Source organism: Chenopodium quinoa, unplaced genomic scaffold (genome assembly GCF_001683475.1).
Source record: "Chenopodium quinoa cultivar QQ74 unplaced genomic scaffold, ASM168347v1, whole genome shotgun sequence".
Classification (NCBI taxonomy): Eukaryota; Viridiplantae; Streptophyta; class Magnoliopsida; order Caryophyllales; family Amaranthaceae; genus Chenopodium; species Chenopodium quinoa.
The window spans coordinates 6,568,170-6,584,746 of NW_018742418.1; the positions used below are offsets into that span (position 1 = coordinate 6,568,170).

General features: G+C 37.9%; 2 protein-coding genes across 2 annotated transcripts; one reads left to right on the top strand and one right to left on the bottom strand.

Annotated features, from left to right (window-relative positions):
* Nucleotides 1-5,797: 5,797 nt before the first annotated feature.
* LOC110711683 (GEM-like protein 5) lies at nt 5,798-7,556 on the bottom strand. The gene is made up of 3 exons (XM_021890102.1): nt 6,918-7,556; nt 6,387-6,661; nt 5,798-6,279 (listed from the first exon to the last, which is right to left on the bottom strand). Exons 1-3 carry the CDS (start codon nt 7,246-7,248, stop codon nt 6,067-6,069), a joined length of 819 nt encoding a protein of 272 aa, XP_021745794.1. The 5' UTR covers nt 7,249-7,556; the 3' UTR covers nt 5,798-6,066.
* A 915-nt stretch (nt 7,557-8,471) lies between these two features.
* On the top strand, nt 8,472-15,876 carry LOC110711691 (cysteine-rich and transmembrane domain-containing protein WIH2-like). The gene is made up of 3 exons (XM_021890112.1): nt 8,472-8,727; nt 8,837-9,077; nt 15,391-15,876. Exons 1-3 carry the CDS (start codon nt 8,673-8,675, stop codon nt 15,443-15,445), a joined length of 351 nt encoding a protein of 116 aa, XP_021745804.1. The 5' UTR covers nt 8,472-8,672; the 3' UTR covers nt 15,446-15,876.
* The last annotated feature ends 701 nt before the right edge of the window (nt 15,877-16,577 follow it).

The following is a 16,577-nucleotide window of genomic DNA, read 5'->3' on the forward strand; positions in this document are numbered from 1 at the left end:
TGTTTTTCCTTTTACTCCGTATATCCAAATAGGACGAACAAATAAGAACGATAATATTTGAACATAAAAAATGGACTCATAGAATGGGAAGAGATGAGCTGTAAACAATGGTATTTGTCTGGTGGTAGAATGGATTGGTAGTTTGGTATAGAGGCAAAACACCTCTATATTTAAGCTATAAAGTTACAGAGTATACAGTATGTAGGAAACACTAGCAAACAAGAAAATCTAAAGGGACCTTTCTTCGTTTGGTTTCTCATTGTCATTCGTCAGGGGAATCTAAGCAGGTTTTTGCTGTTAAAATTGCCACCACCAACAGCAGCAGCAGCAGGATGAAAGAGAACCTATACTGTGTTCATTTTCTTTCTTGATAGTAACATGACTTGTACTACTACTATCCATTTCGTTATGGTCCATGTTACAGTGTTGCAAATATTCCCTCTCTTATTGTTCTTTTAGCTAAGATCACGGGTATCCTGTGCTTAATAGACTCTATCTAATATGGATTTGAGATAGGTCGACTTTTATAGAGTGAAACCTCTCCCTTTCGATTTTGTTATATTCCGTACTACTTTCGTTTTTTTTGTTACATCACTTTTTTTAAAACGAAAGTTTTAAAACGCTGCATCACTTTTCTTTTTAGTTTATAAACGCTCTTTATCACATGGGTCCACTTTTTTATTCTCTCTATGCCTCACATCTCCTAAAATTGTCTATCAGTCTGCAATTTACAAAGTAATGTAACTTAAAAAATAGAGAAAACATTTCTAAAACTTAAACCCAAGAGATGTGTTTAAGTTAGAATAACTCCGCTCAGTGATCCAAACACGCCGAAATTGAAACATAAAATCAAGAGATAAGTTTAGATCAAGGCCAATATGTACTGTAGTAATTAGAGTTACTAAGTTAAATTAAGATTAAGAAAGAATATTAAGCTACATTGAAGATTGAAGGGCAAAAAAGAAAGAGGTCCAGGTGACAGAAAATAGATGGAGAGAAAGAGCAGGCTAAAAAAAAAAAAATATCTACATCAGTGGGTTTCTGATAGTCTGGAAACTCCAGAAAAGAGAATCTGCTTTTTGTGGGGCTTTTTTGTCCTCCTTTCTGACTTCTTTTCTTTCTTCTTCTTGTTGTTGTTATACTCTTTTATCCACCAATCGTTTTTTTTTTTTTTTTTTTTTTAAAGTTAGCCACATTTTTGTTTTCATATTTCTCTCAAAACTCTCCCCCTTCTCGGTAAGTTAAAACTCGTTACCCACTTTGTTACAATCAAAAGACTGAGTTATTGTTCTCTTCTGTAAAGATTAGTACGGTGTACTTGGTTCACGTAGACATTTTTATATACATTCTGGTATATAATATCATATACGAATATTATTTACATACCTTCGGGTATAAGGTATACCAAAATTCCAAAAAAAAAGTGCACTTGAGGGTATATGTATGAATTTTCAAAAGAAAATCCCCACACTTATAAACTCAACTCACTACATGTAAATCTATGTACATTTGTCTCTTTGATGATGTATTCCATCCGTAATTAGTAAATCTTATGGCTTAACTATCAAAATATGTGCCACTCAAAATAAATCAAATATGTATTTGATTAATAATGAAATTTTATTTCTCATTTGTATTTGCTTAACTTAGCTAAAATAGCTTATTTAATTGTTTAGTGATCACTGCCTTAAACTAAAAGTCTATTAGAACAATATTTGATTGTCAAAGCTTAAATTAATTCCCAACTTATTTCGCTATAAAATCAATTTCAAACCGTATTTCAAATACTAATTGGGTTAAGACGTGTTATTGTGTAATCAAATCTAAATATCTAATACTTCCTATGTTTTTCTTTTTACTTGCAACACTTCTCTTTTTACGCTTGTCGATACATTATTTCAATCGCTGTTATATTTATTTAACAATATGTAAAAATTAGAAAAAATTGTCAAAAATAATACAAACTTTGAACTGTCCGCCAAAAACAAGTTAATCTTTTGATTATTTCTAAATAATACAAACTTTGAGGGGGGGTCCGTTTTGAACAAGTTATGACCTATTGATGACTTATTTAACAGGTTATATGGGACACGTGTCATCGTTTTATCGGTTTGACAATTATTTTTTTTACATCTTTTTAATTTATTTAATGTTTTTAATTATTAAAAATTTAATTAATATTAATTATTATTATTAAAAAAAAGCCACCAATTATTATTATTAAAACTTCTAATTTCTTTTGAAAACATTATTATTATTATTATTATTATTATTATTATTATTATTATTATTATTATTATTATTATTATTATTATTATTATTATACACAAAAACCTACAAAGTCAATCGATTTACAAGAAATTAGTGGGGAGTCGAGATACAATCTGGGCCCCCACCCCTCTAGCTATAGCGAACCCGATCCTGTTGAAGATGTGAGCAGCTGCACGAGCACCAATATCCTGAGTCCTAGCGAATGCCTGAACCCGCTTTAGCAGCACAACAACATCCCTCTCTAATTCCCCCAAAGAAGAAAAGGAGAAAGGAAGAAAACCATAGCCAATAGCCCTGCAACGCGCCCCATACTTGTCTCGCTTCCGCTGAGCCGCAACCGACACAACACGACCAGGGACGAAGTTAGACAACCCAGATAGCGTCAAAGGGGAAGACCCCGTCAAGTCAACACATACATCAAGGCCTCTATCCCAGGAATAAAGCAACACATCTGCTGGTCGAAGAGCCCTGTTGTTCCCTCCAGTCAACCCAACGTTAACCTCCTTTCTTGCAGAAATCCCAGAGCGAAAACAAATATCAACAAGGGTATCACGAACAACGTTGTGCCGATGTTTAATACCCACAACCCAGCATAGGACACTGCATGATCCCCATAAATATCCCCATCAAAAACCCTTGAGCAAGCTGAACACGGTGTCGAAACAGAGAACAAGGGAACGCCCAACCGGTAGCAAAGAACACAACAGTAAGTCTTACCATTCATAGTTTGACCCAAACCTGATATTGGGATCGCTCGCAACTAGGCAGAAGTGTGATCCCCCTACTGGGATTTCCATCTCCTATTAGTCTCAAAACCGAGCTATCTGCTAAATGAAGAAGTTCACTGCGAGGCAACCTGACGCGGAGATAAGGAGAAAGTGGATTCTACAGATACAGTGACCTTCGTGAAATATATATCTGCCAATTTCTTCATGAGTTTGGGGGCAGCGATCTCACTAGGGTTACGCATAAGGTCAGTCTCTAAAGTCCTATTAAAAAGACTAAGAGCACCATCGAAGGCTGGTCCTGGATCAACAATACCAGAATTGCGAAGAAGCGAAACCTGCAACCAGAAGACTGCAAACACGACGCAAGGAAAGCATAGTGCCGGACATCACCCGCTGAATAGACACCCAATCCACCAGAAGAAAAAGGTAAGGTGGCAAGTTGCCATTGTCAATCACCAAAACCTAGCCCCGAAGCAGTTACAATACGTTGCAAATAAGCTCGAAGGGCCATATCAAAAGAAATATGGGTTGCTTCAAAAAGATAAGGAGGACAAGTGCGCATAGAAAAGTAGAGTTTTGAAACCCAGTACATGCACGAAGTAGTAACAACTCACATTGGGGGTCATCAAGCTCAGCAACAGCATCCATTAACTCGATGGTCTTTGACACTCTCTGCGAAACAAGCTCACCACAGAAAGAAGAATCCGAACTGACAGGACCGCCAAGCAACTTAACACCATGAACATGACGAGCAATATTAGGAGGAAAGACACCGACCAGACGGTTACGTGGGTCCTCCGTGGGCCAGAAAACTTCCGTTTTTTGAACGTTTACATGGAGGCCGAGACGAGGTCCCTCCACCAAAATCAACTCCAAGGTATCACCAATAATAGTGCCATCATCCAAATACCAAGCCTGCAAACACAAGTCGAAAGAATCCCTGATTCGGCACACCAACGAATGGAGCACCAAAGCAAAAAGCAAAGGGCCAAGAGGATCACCCTGCTGCACTCCCTAACATGACCTTAAGGTATGATTTCCATAAAACAGTCTGACTGGAGAAGAGTAACAGAATTCAACCCAACACGAGAGAGCTGGACAACGGAGGCAGACCTTTTATTATTATTATTTTTTTTAATGAAAAAAACCTTAATAAAAAAAAAAAAGAAAAGAAAAAAACCACCCACCACCACAGCCCAGCCACCACCCCCTCTCCCACCGCCAGTCGCTGCCCAGACCCCTCCATCCCCCTCAAGTTGGCCGGCCGACCGACCGACCAGCCCCTCCCCATGCCCTGCCTCGATTCGACCCTTCCCCTTGCCTTGCCCCGATTCGACCCCTCCCCTCCCCCCTAACCGGAACGTCGAACCCCCCTCCCCTTTCTCCGCCGTAAGCCGGCGCGACCAAAACCCAAAACCCCAGACCTAAACCATCCTCAATTCGTTAGGGTTTAGGCTGGGGGTTTTTGGTTCCGGTGACGAGGAGGGGAAAGGGGTTGTGTGGGGAATCGGGGAAGGGAAAGGGAAGGGGTGAGGCTAGGCTGGTCGGCCTACCGGCGCGAGGGGGAGGGAGGTGGTTTGGACGGCAGCTGGGTGTAAGGCGAGGGTGGCTCGGCTGTTGGAGGGAGTGGGAAGGGTGGTGGTGGTGGTTTTTTTTTTAAAAAATAATAATAATAGTTAATTAATTATATTCTTTTTAACACAAAATTAATTAATTTTTTAGTTAGGATTTATTTAATATTTAATTAAGAGTTATATGAGAAAATAACCATGCTTAAAGTTTTGATTAGAAGTAAATTATATAGTTAAACACTTTTATTAAAAAAAAAAAAAGTTAATCGCTCATATAAGTTGTAGGTAATTATCTTGTTTAAAGCGAACACCCTCCCAAAGTTTTTATTATTTAGAAATAATTAAAAGATTGACTTGTTTTTGGCAGACTGCTCAAAGTTTGTATTATTTTTGACAATTTTTCCTAAAATTTATAAACATATTATATTAAAATAGTATAAATCGAGACGACGAGACGAGACGAGCTTAACAAAATCCCACATGATTATATATGTTCTTAGCTATTAATCATCAATGCTAGTCAAAGTGAAGCAAATGAATAGTATAAATTCAAAATGTTGCAAGTATAAAATAAACCGGGAGAAGTATCTCACTTTTCCGAACAAAAAAAAAAATTATCGGTAGGGAATTGAATTAATATGAATAATCATGTTGGTTAATCTAATTACATTTATATCATTTATAATTCTTTAAAAGGTTTTACCAATCATTTAAGTCTTAAAATCAATTAAAATGCCAATATGCTATGTTGTGCCATCTTGAAATGATGGTAGTACTTGGATCCGAGTATGTTGTTGAAGATGTAATATGGATCAGCCACTTGTTTTTCCAAATGGGCCAGGCTTTGTAGTTCAGTTACTTGTCAGAAAAGAGAAACAGCTTAATGGGTTTATACTTTCATCCGCAACTTCCAACCACAAAAATCCCATTTTACTATGGTCCAAAGGTCTCTCTAACCACTAGAATGTTTGCAGATCGCATACACTTTGGGTTGAGTTGAAAGCTGAAACCATCTTTTCCAACTATTCTTAGGACATTTGGTCCATTTTGAACCATAATATTCGATGGACGTATGTAAGTTTTTCACATTCTATCATGCACTCAGATGTACTTCAAAGAAGATATACCCCAAGGCATGCAGGATGGAGGATGACACAAGTGTAAAGATTGAATCATTGAATACCATGTATTGATTGTTTTGTAGATAGAATTTAAGGTAAAATGACATTGATAAAACTCATTCTTACATACTTTGTATACACTAATAAACCAATAATAATCATATGAGTACTTAAAAACATAAATAATAATGTACATCACATCAATACAATAAAAACAAGAAACATACAATTACAAACTACAAATCCTACAACAAAACATGAGGCAGAAATAGAATCCTAAATATGCTAAAATCATACCGAGTGAACCCAAAATACTTGTACCATAAAGCACAACCGCATTTCGCTATCAAGAAGATGATATAGATCAGGTTCTAGCTAGTGCGATGCAGCGGCATGGGGACCATAATCAGAGGCCCTAAAGTGAGTAAGGGTCTCCAAGAGATGATGGGTTGCCTTGTCAAAATTGACAAATCCCATGAACCAGAACTCATGGTTGTCTATTGTTGTCATCTGAATGTATCTTTCATTAGAATTCGCTCCCATAGTCGTCGGGTTAATCGTGCTTATTTGTGCCAGTGGTATCATAACCTGTCACATGAAATAGCACATTTTAGTACTTAAACCAATAAATAACAGTAACGAAGATGGCATTTGATCATCAATTAATCTATATATCGCGTATATAGTTTCAGTACCTTGTAGTAGCTCCAAGCCTCTTGGCCAGAAGGAGCAATGAAAGAAAGTGGACGATCACTGCAGAAGCCAACCCTGACATTAGACAGGTACAGGGTTCCTGCAACAGGTCCTTTGGTGGTGGAGAGGTAACAAGCAAAGGTCTTTTTGAGCTTCTCGTCGGGCTGTGTTTCAAAAATCTGCTTGAACATCGGCTCAAATCCACCCTCTGTGAGTGCCTTTGCCGTCAGATTGATCTTTCCCCAGGCTGCTTCTGATATTGACGGCCCTGTTTTCACTGCATCCAAACAATTTTCTTACTACTCTCGGTCAAAGTTTCTCTTAAAAATTGACGTTTTTAGACTTAAACCATTTATATGACATACATATCTCCATATTTGATGAACGAAAACAATCAATTCAAAGAGGCAAGAGCCAATCAGAAACAATCAATTAAAAATCTTGATCTTCTGAAGTAATTAATTTTAGAAGGGTTCGGACGAGTTAGCTATACAACGGTTGCATTGGATATTTACTGGTTAAAGGAGACTTACAGTTAGACCAGATGTTACGAGCAATAGTCTCAGCCTTCTGGCTCCAAGTGTTGAAGGCATGTATAACAGGCTCAAGAGGGTTATTAGTAGGGGCTTTATCCAAAGGAGAGTATACCAAGTAAGGTTGATCATGAAAAAACTGTCTTTGGTGCTCATCTGCCCTCCACAAGGCCGCTTGCTGGTTGTCTGGATGGGCTGTCGGATTAGCCGGCGGCCCCATCATGTGAGTCCCCCACTTCTTTGTATCTTCATGATCCGGGACCGCTTCCTGTGGTTGCGGTTGTGGTTGTGGTTGTGGCTGTGTCTGTTCTTCTTGATGTGTTCCCGCCATTGGTGGTTTGTTTGATCAGTTGAACACAATGCGAACAAATTAGGCAAGTAGATTAATGAGGTGTTATGCTTTGTTAGGTACACATAAAATTGGTCTAAGATGATTTATTTATATACTAATCAGATATTCTAAGCAAGCAAATACAAGTTGAGTTGTTCCAAATTGAAGATGTCATTTCCACGCGGTGTTGTAATTCCTTTCTTGTTAAGTAAGATCACAATTTTTGGTGACTTATTGTTAACCATTAACTTCAACCTATGTTATACATGTTCATAGTTTCAAATTTATAATTTCCAATTAACAATTAACAAACATATCAAGTACTCCCTCCGTTTTGTTAAAAATGTATCGATTATTTATAAATTATGATCAAATTTATTTTATTAATCGTCATCGACTCATGTATCTATCCTTAACTTTTATACAGTATAATAAATAAATAAATAAATAAATGCTAAAGATGTGAATTAGACAGGTAGAGATATGAATTTAATGTAGGATGTGGTGGAAATATATGGGACTCTCCAGAAATGCGGCTGGGTAGTTTGGATTTGTTTAGAAGATGACTGATGTCGACATATGTTGATGACTAGCAATATTGCTGATTGAAACACCAAACTTTAATTACAAATTCAAAACTAAAAATAAAAATAAATAAATGGCAGAGATGTTTCTGGAGTAGATGTCCAATTTTCAGTAGCGTGGACCGTATTCATAAGCCCATAAATATGTGAGCATATGGTCCAGGCCCATCATTTAAAAGCTTAAGTATAGTTTTCCAAGAGGCCCAAAAAGACTACCGTTTGAGGTTTTTTTTTTTTTTTTTTTTTTTTTTGTTGTTGGCAATTTGGTACGAGTATTCAAGAGTATAATATCAAGTTAATAACACTTCTATATCAAACCAACAAAGATTGGCTACTTGGCTCAAATGCTAAGCAACTTGATGATACTTAAGGGGGGTCCGGGTTAAAGCCTCACCACATGCAAAATTTCTTAATAGGAGATTCACCTTTCAGCATAAGCCAAGTGTGAGACACGTGTATAGACCGATTTAATAGATGTACTGATGTACATGTGTAATAAATGTACATGTGACATGATGTGTTTGGCAAAGGGTTCATCATCGTGCATGCATTTGTTGTTAGCTAGCTAGCTAGCTGTTAGTTTGGCAATAAGGATAACGACGAAATATAGAAATTTCGCCAATACTTCTAAAATTAACGTAGGAAGGAAAGGTAGTGTTAATCCTTAAAAGCAAAAGTAGGATTTTACAAACTTCGACTTCATTAATATTATACCAACAAACTTAATTTGCCTCTATATCTTATCCTTTTAATTGTCTCTCTACTCATATTCACAAGTTTAATTTGCTAATCAAATGTTTTAAATACTACTCATACAATTCCTAAATTCGAACAAAAATTATGAGCTACTCTAATGTTACCCATGTTGGTCATGAATCATACCCTCCATCTCAAGGCAAATACCTTCTTTTATTTTTCCTTCTAAATTTCATAATTTTATACTTTTAATTTTACATGTATAGTATGGTGCATAACTTTAATTTTGGTGCTAATGAATTGAGCAGGTTGGTATCCTGGACCTGGACCGGAAACTGCACCGCCTCCACCGCCTCGGCCAGGTTTTGAGCAGGGGTATGGATCAAGGCCGCCTCCAGGGCCTGGGTATCAAGGTTACTTCAGTGACAATTACCCACCACCAGTAGCCCACGTCCACCACAGTGGCCCAACTCATTATCCCTATCAGCAGCCCTATGAAGGCTATGATTACTCCTATGATTCTGGCTGTCCACCCTTCCTTAGGGCTTGGTATTATTACCATCTTCTTTTTTTTTTTCTTTTCTTGTTTTATGTTCTTTGCCTAGGGATGAACACGGTTCGGTTTGGTGCGGTTTGAGTACCAAACCAAACCAAGCCACAAAATACGATTTGGTCAATTTTTCAAATCAAACCAAATCGTATTAGTATCCTAACCAGATCAAATCAAACCGTAATAATATGATTTGGTTTGCGGTTTATAACGAGATGACATTTTTTTCTAAAAATTGCGAAATGATACTTCATTAACTTATAATAAAGTTAAAATAATTAGTCCAAATGGATTAAATTGTACTACAAATTTACAATAGAAATAACACATAGTAAAAGTAACAATCAATTGATCATCATATAACATAATACATTATTACACATAAGTCTGATTGGCAGCAACAAATTGGCAGCAACCTACTGACCGTATATGTATTTTGTTTTTTAATGTTATTATTATTTTATTAAAATTTATATAAATATTAAAATACAGTTAACTAGTTTACGGTTTGGTTTGGTCTGTAATTTTTGAAAAACCAAACCAAACCGTAACCCGTATTTACAAAAAATTCTAAACCAAACCGTATTTTATAAACCGTAAACCAAACTAAACCATTAAAATGCGGTTTGGTCCGGTTTAATTATGGTTTAGACCAAACTGTGTACAGCCCTAATTGCTATCTAGATTATAAAATTTTTACAATACTGTTTTTCGTTTTTTCTAATTGCACCATTTGATTTAAACATAATACATTGTCATTTAGAACTTGAATTGTATAAAAGATAAGGGATATTGGTGTGTAAATACATGCAAAAAAATAATAAGTATGAAACTATGAATGCACATCAAAAATTGAAATAATACAATTAATATAAAGGTGAATATGAATGAATCAAATGGATTTTGCTATGGCGGCAGCTAGGTTAAGTGTTCTAGGCCCTACTTCCACTTTTGGTTGGAATTCGGATGGAAGTAGTGGAGGTCTCCTAGTTTTAAGTTGGTCTAATGATGTAGTAGAATGCTTGTATTCCTCAAAAAACTTTATCCTTTGTAAAATGATTGAATCAAATGGAAGTATGAAGTATGTACTGTTTTTTTTATGGTGAGCCTCAAGTAGAAATAGAAGAATAGTATGGGAACAACTTCAATGGTTTTTAGAAGAATTCAAAAATGTTCTAGTCATAGGAGATTTTAACCAAGTGGAAGTGGGAGTGACAAGCTAGGGGGTTCGGCTCGAATAAGAGGAATTGATGCCTTCCTAGATTGGAGATTTAGTAGTAATGTGACGGAAGTTACGTTCCTTTTTCGGGACCAAGGTTCACTTGGAGTAACAAGAGGGAAGGGAACGATCTCATTCTAGAGAGGCTTGATCGAGCTTACATCACGTAGGAATATGGGAGGATTACACATGAACCGACAGTTTGCTCCGACCATGCAACCATCACTTATCATGATCAGCCTAGGTCTACTACTTCTAATAGGCCTTATCAAATTGAGAATTGGTGTCTTGCCTTCCCGGAAATCAAAGAAATAGTGGAGAATTCGTGGAAGGAGGAGTTTCAGGGTTCGTACAAGTTTCAACTTTCAAGGAAGCTTGATAGGATAAGGTCAAAGCTCCAATACTGGTGCTTGGAAAATAAGAAGGTTTGGGGGATCAACTGGAGAAACCTTACCAAAGATCTTCAAAGTACGGGGATGAATATTAGCTCGCTTCAAGAAGGGGAAGGTTACATCCAGCGGATTAACCTCCTTATTCCGGAAAGCCAATTCTGTTTTAGTTTTTGGAAACAAAGAATGAAGGCGAACTGGGTTAGGCTCGGGGACTGCCCCACGCCTTCAATGTGCAGGAAAGTGAAACGAAGGCAGTTACAAAATGCGATCTTGACTCTTAGGAATGAAAATGATACATGGGTAGAAAGGCAAAAGGAGGTGGAAGAGGTGATCTTAACCTCAATCAAGGATATCTACAACCCGATTACTATCAACAATCATGCAGAAGACATAGACCTTTTACTTCGACAACTTGATATTCCCCTCCTCTTGGAAGAAGATCGGATTTGGCTTGACAAGGCTTTTACGGAATGTGAAATTAAAAAAGGCTATGTTCAATATACACTGTTCCAAGTCTCCAGGTCCGGTGGGTTTACGGTGGATTTTTTCAAGACCTACTGGAAGGACGTAGGGTAGTTGGTGGTAGATAGTGTAAAGCAATTCTTGAGGACAGGAAACATGCTCAAAGAATGGAACCAATCTCTTCTAGTGTTAATTCCAAAGGTAAAGGTCCCGGAGCTTGCTAGTCAGTTTAGACCGATAAGTTTGTGCAATACGGTTTATAAGTGCATTTCAAAATGCTTGGTTAATAGGCTAAAGTCGATTCTCCCAAGTCTTATTACGGAGAACCAGTATGCTTTTATTCCAGGGAGGTATATGGAGGACAACATTCTCCTAGCCATGAACTGATGCACCTTATAAATTCGAGGAAAGGCTCGAACTTCACAGCAGTTAAGATCGATGTGTCAAAACCTTATGATAGAGTGGATTGGCTCTTTCTCCTGAAAGTCTTGCAAGCTTATGGGTTTCCAACCACTGGATAAAGATGATCTCATAGTGTGTTTCGACGGTAAGTTTCAAAACAATCATCAATAGGAAAACAACTTAACACTTTGCTCCAAATTGTGGGTTGAGACTAGGGGACCCTCTTTCCCCGTATCTTTTTATTTTCTATATGAATTTCCTTTTGAGGATGCTGACTCTGGAAGAGGATATCAATCAATTCCAAGGATTGAAAGTCTCTCGCAGGTCTCCTTCGATTTCTCATCTCTTCTTTGCAAATGATGCTATGCTCTTCTTCAAGGCAAATGAAGAGTCATGTTTGTGCATCTCTAACATTCTTAATAGGTTTGGCAAAGCATCTGGTCAACAGATAAATCTCCAGAAGTCCTTTATAAAGTTCTCGCCGGGGGTAGACAATGATAAAATATTAGCTATGAAACAGCCATTGCTATGCCTGAAACTGAAAATGTGGGGACTCATCTGGGAGCTCCGATTAACTTTTTATGGGTAGAAGAGCTCTTTTTTTCCAATTCTTAGTTGACAAAGTATCGGAAAAAAATCATCTCATGGGCTTCTTTACACCACTCCCAAGCGGCAAAGTTAATCCTTATCAACACTATGCTCGTAAGCATGTCTGCTCATGTCATGAAGTGCCTAAAACTCCCTCGGAGCATTGCAAGCAAGATTGATTCGTTAATTACTCGATTTTGGTGGTCTAGTAATGGGAACAAAGGGTTGCATTGGGTGAGTAAGAGTGTCACCCAACTCCTTAAGAGTATGGGAGGACTGGGAATTAGAGGCTCTTCAAGTCTCAACGATGCCCTCCTCTTCAAACAAGCAACAAGGATGCACCTCAACCCACAGCTTCTACTCTCAAGAGTACACAAAGGTTTCCAACCGTGTGGCATATGCTATCGCTAGTCCTTAAATAAAAAAAAGGGAATCCTTCAATGGGGAGGTCAAGTCTACAAAAAGTCACTCAATCTTTCAAGGAGGTTTTGCATGGAAGGTGAGGAATGGTAATAACATTAAGTCCATTAGTATGCCTTGGGTGAAAGGGGAAATCCCATTAGTAAACTCAGGCCAAACTCTGAGGGCCGCTTTGAATTGGAAAGTGAGTGATTTTATTGACAGCGATACTAGCACCTGGAATGCAGGGAAGATTAGAGAATGTTTCGATTGGGATAGTGCAAAATCAATTCTGTCAATGGAGCTTCTGCATTCAATTGAGGATGATTTCCTCTACTGGAAATACCATCGTTCGGGTAGGTATATGGTTAAAACTGGGTACTACTACCTATCAAAGGATTTGGGGTTAGAAAGGGCTACCTTCTTGGCAAGGGATCAAAAGTTTGTTAAGTTGGTTTGGAGAATGGATATTCAGCCGAAGTGAAGGTTTTTTTGTGGAGGCTCTTTCATGATGGCATTGCAGTCAAAGTTAATCTGGCTAGAAGGGGGATACAAGTTGGAGCAGCTTGTGATCACTGCGGGGTGGACTTGGAAGATAGCCAACACCTATTTAGATTCTGTAATCTGGCAAAGGAAGTTTAGGAGAATGGCTCCCTAACTATTTGCCCTGACTCTCCTGGGTCCAATTCTTTGAAAAGATGGATTCATCACTATATCCTGCTTTTTTATCACAATGATGGTAAGCATAGTAACTGTTGTGCTTTGTTTATTGCAACATTATGGGGACTATAGGAAGGATGCAACAAGCTTAGTGATAGAGTTTATAAGTCTAGCAATGCAAGACCATGAGACTTTTAAACAACAAGCAAGCCCAATAAATGAGTTGGAGGATACTAGTAGGGATAATCTAATCATCCCCCCGGGCTTCAATCACGTGCATCTAGGAAAGGAAAAGATTGGTTATGATGATTTCATTGTGGAAGCCGATGGCTCCTGGGATAAGAAGACTACGAGAGCAGGGATTGGTTGGGCAGTTAAGACTAATCTCCAAGGCCATGCCCTTGATGAGGGCGGAAAACACAGAGCAGCATCGTCAGTCATCCAATGAGGCTTGGGCTTGCCTTGAAGCAATGAAATGGGCTCGAGCTAAAGGTAGGCATGGAATCCTTCCCTTATCTGACTCCATTTCCCTTCTGAACAACTTACAGGATAACCGTGGCAAGGAGATTTCGATAACTTGGATACTAAAGGAGTTAAGGGTAGTGGGGGCATTGTATCAACAATGCACGATCTTAAAAGTTCATAGAGATCAGGTACAAAGGGTGAATGACATTGCAAGAAAATGTCGGGTTACCCTTTCTAATTTGTTGTAGGTTTGCTTTTTCACCTTTGCTATTGTCAAAAAAATAAATAAATAAATAAAATAAAATAAAGGTGAATATGAATTTCATGAGCTTTTGTTATGCACACATCCAATCATCTACAAGGAGCCTTACATAATTATTTGGAATAACTTTGGATAGGTGAAATAAAGTGAAGAAAGTTTTATCACTTGGTCTGTTAGAGATTAACCAATCTTCACTAGGGGTGAGCAAAACCGGGTACCCGGTCAAAAACTAAGGACCCAGTCCCGGAACCGGTTAGTACCGGGTCTAAGATTTTGCAACTGGTCCCGGAACCGGTATCAACCGGGTCCCAAAATTTTAGACCCGGAACCGGAAACGGTGGGTACCGGTTCTAGAACCGGGTACCCGGTGTTATAGTTGACCAGCCATTAAAAAACTTGAAACCATAGAAAATTTCCAGAATATTGAGATGAACAAATTAAGATCTAAAATCTAACCAATACATGAATTATACACTACCAAATTAGTATGAGTCAAATAATCTATATAAATTATAATTTAATATATAATCGAGCTTCTTCTTCGGGTCACCGCCCTTAACTATCACCTCTTCTCTCATTCTCTTAACATTGACGTGTTCTTCGTTGATGTGGTGGTGGTTCCGACTTCTTCATATGCCATGAATGAGAATTTGTAAGAGAGAACAGGTTCATAATATGTTTTTCGTCAAAAAAAAAAACAAAAAATAAAAAAAATAAGAATTTGATATAGATCTAAGAATATGGAAAAGGGTGGTTGATGAATTATAAGGTGATATTGGCTGGTGAAATTTGTGAAGATAGTGCATTTGGTGGGCGGTGAAGAGTAGTTTTAGGGTTTTAATAATAAGTACTCCTTATAAGATGAATGGGTTGTGAGTAAGTGGGCTGGTAATAACAAAAAAGGCCCAATATTTCATTTGTTTAGTGGCTGACAGAAACCCTAGCAGAAATGAATTGGATGAAATGGGCCTAATGTTGTATTGGACTGTGGATTGTTGGGTTTTTTAAAAAAAAAATAATTTTTTATAACTAAATCAGTACCGGTTCCGGGTACCCGGATTGTCTGGATCCGGGACCGGGTACCCGGAACTGGAATTGGTTTAAACCGGGTACCCAGTGGGTACCGGGTCCGAAATTTTAGGACCCGGTCCCGGAACCGGTTACAACCGGGTCCGACATTTTGGACCCGGTCCCGGAACCGGTGGGACCAGTTCCGGGTCCGGACCCGGCGGATCCTAACCGGTTCCGGGTCCGGTACCGGGTACCCTGGGTCTTTGCTCACCCCTAATCTTCACTCTAAAAAAAAAGGGACATGGAAAACCAATTTATTACTAATATAATGTATTTCTTCAAACGTTTAATTAATCAAACTACCATCTAATATAGTAATATAATTGGCTCTTTAAGCAAGGAAGTATATTGAATAGAGTTATAACTAGTTGTTGACTTTGTTGTGGATGCAGCTTTACTGCTCTTTGTTGCTGCTGCGTCCTGGAGCAGTGCTGCAGTTTCTGGTGATTTTGTGTAGTGATACTCATGCAATTTAAGTCATGTATTATTTTCACAAACTTTGTTTATTAATTACTTGACAACGATGTAGTAATCTGAAACGTTAAATTGTTAATCACTTTATTTATTATATTTTGAGGCACTAGCTACTAGCTAGCCAAAGTAGCAATAGTGGCAGGTTGTTGAGGCCGGTATAGCTGCTACTTGCTAGTATTTGTTGGAAGTTGTCCAACAGCCTTCAACTTTATCACAAGGAGATATCCCTGTAAACTAGGTCATGAGGCCCACTAGAGAAATGGACATGAGCCCATTCTTAAAATCAGTCCATTTTGACAAATGGCTATCTGCCTATCTTAAATGGCCGTAGAGAATTACTTTGTACGTAGTACTCTGTATGTATTAATGTTAAACTAACTAATGGCTTAAAGGCCTTCATTTCATCCATGTGAGAGGAGTTCAATTCTCGATAAAAGCCCATTGCATGAAATTAGGGTGGATGAGATAAATTTAAACCGATGATTGAGGCCCAAAAATATGTATTATACTCTATCACGCCCCGAGAGCTCGTTGGGCTTGAAGTGTGGATGCACTGATGCATCATGTGTCCTTCTCGTACCATGCGCTTAATATTCCACTCTGAAAGGAGGGGTGGATGAGATTCGAAGCCGTTTGTTTAGTTGGTCTTTTAAAAATAATGAAACACACATGTAAAAAGTATGTTAGAAAAATCTTGTTTTTGAATCTTAATATTTTGTATCGTTTTCAATCAAAGGGAATATAAACTAATGTCTTTTTTATTTTTGGAATTACATTTTTGTTGTTTTATTTACGTAGGGTAGTTCCTAATATAAATATTATAGAGTGGAAATGGTTGTTTGATTCATCGATATAGATGTCGGCAATAGAACCCTCCATAGTCCGTATAGTAGACTGTAAAAGTGTAACTAATTCAACCTGAACAGTAAGCAATGAATGAAAACGTATTAAACGTCAAAAACATGTTAATAAGCCGTATAATCAATTCATACAAGAATTGCTTGGTGCTAAAGATAATTAAGTGCATAATCAAAAAGCACGTGGTTAGGCCTAAAACGTAGAAAAGGGTAAGTTTGGTGTAAGGGGGACATCCTTTTTTGTGTTG

Bases quoted from the DNA above. Each gene is read 5' to 3' on its own strand.
- LOC110711691 (XM_021890112.1), top strand. From the start codon at position 8,673: ATGAGCTACTCTAATGTTACCCATGTTGGTCATGAATCATACCCTCCA. The intron at 8,728-8,836 runs GCAAATACCTTC...TGAATTGAGCAG, and splicing joins ATCATACCCTCCATCTCAAG to GTTGGTATCCTGGACCTGGA. The intron at 9,078-15,390 runs GTATTATTACCA...TTGTGGATGCAG, and splicing joins CCACCCTTCCTTAGGGCTTG to CTTTACTGCTCTTTGTTGCT.
- LOC110711683 (XM_021890102.1), bottom strand. From the start codon at position 7,248: ATGGCGGGAACACATCAAGAAGAACAGACACAGCCACAACCACAACCA. The intron at 6,662-6,917 runs GTAAGTCTCCTT...GTTTGGATGCAG, and splicing joins TCGTAACATCTGGTCTAACT to TGAAAACAGGGCCGTCAATA. The intron at 6,280-6,386 runs GTACTGAAACTA...TTCATGTGACAG, and splicing joins AGGCTTGGAGCTACTACAAG to GTTATGATACCACTGGCACA.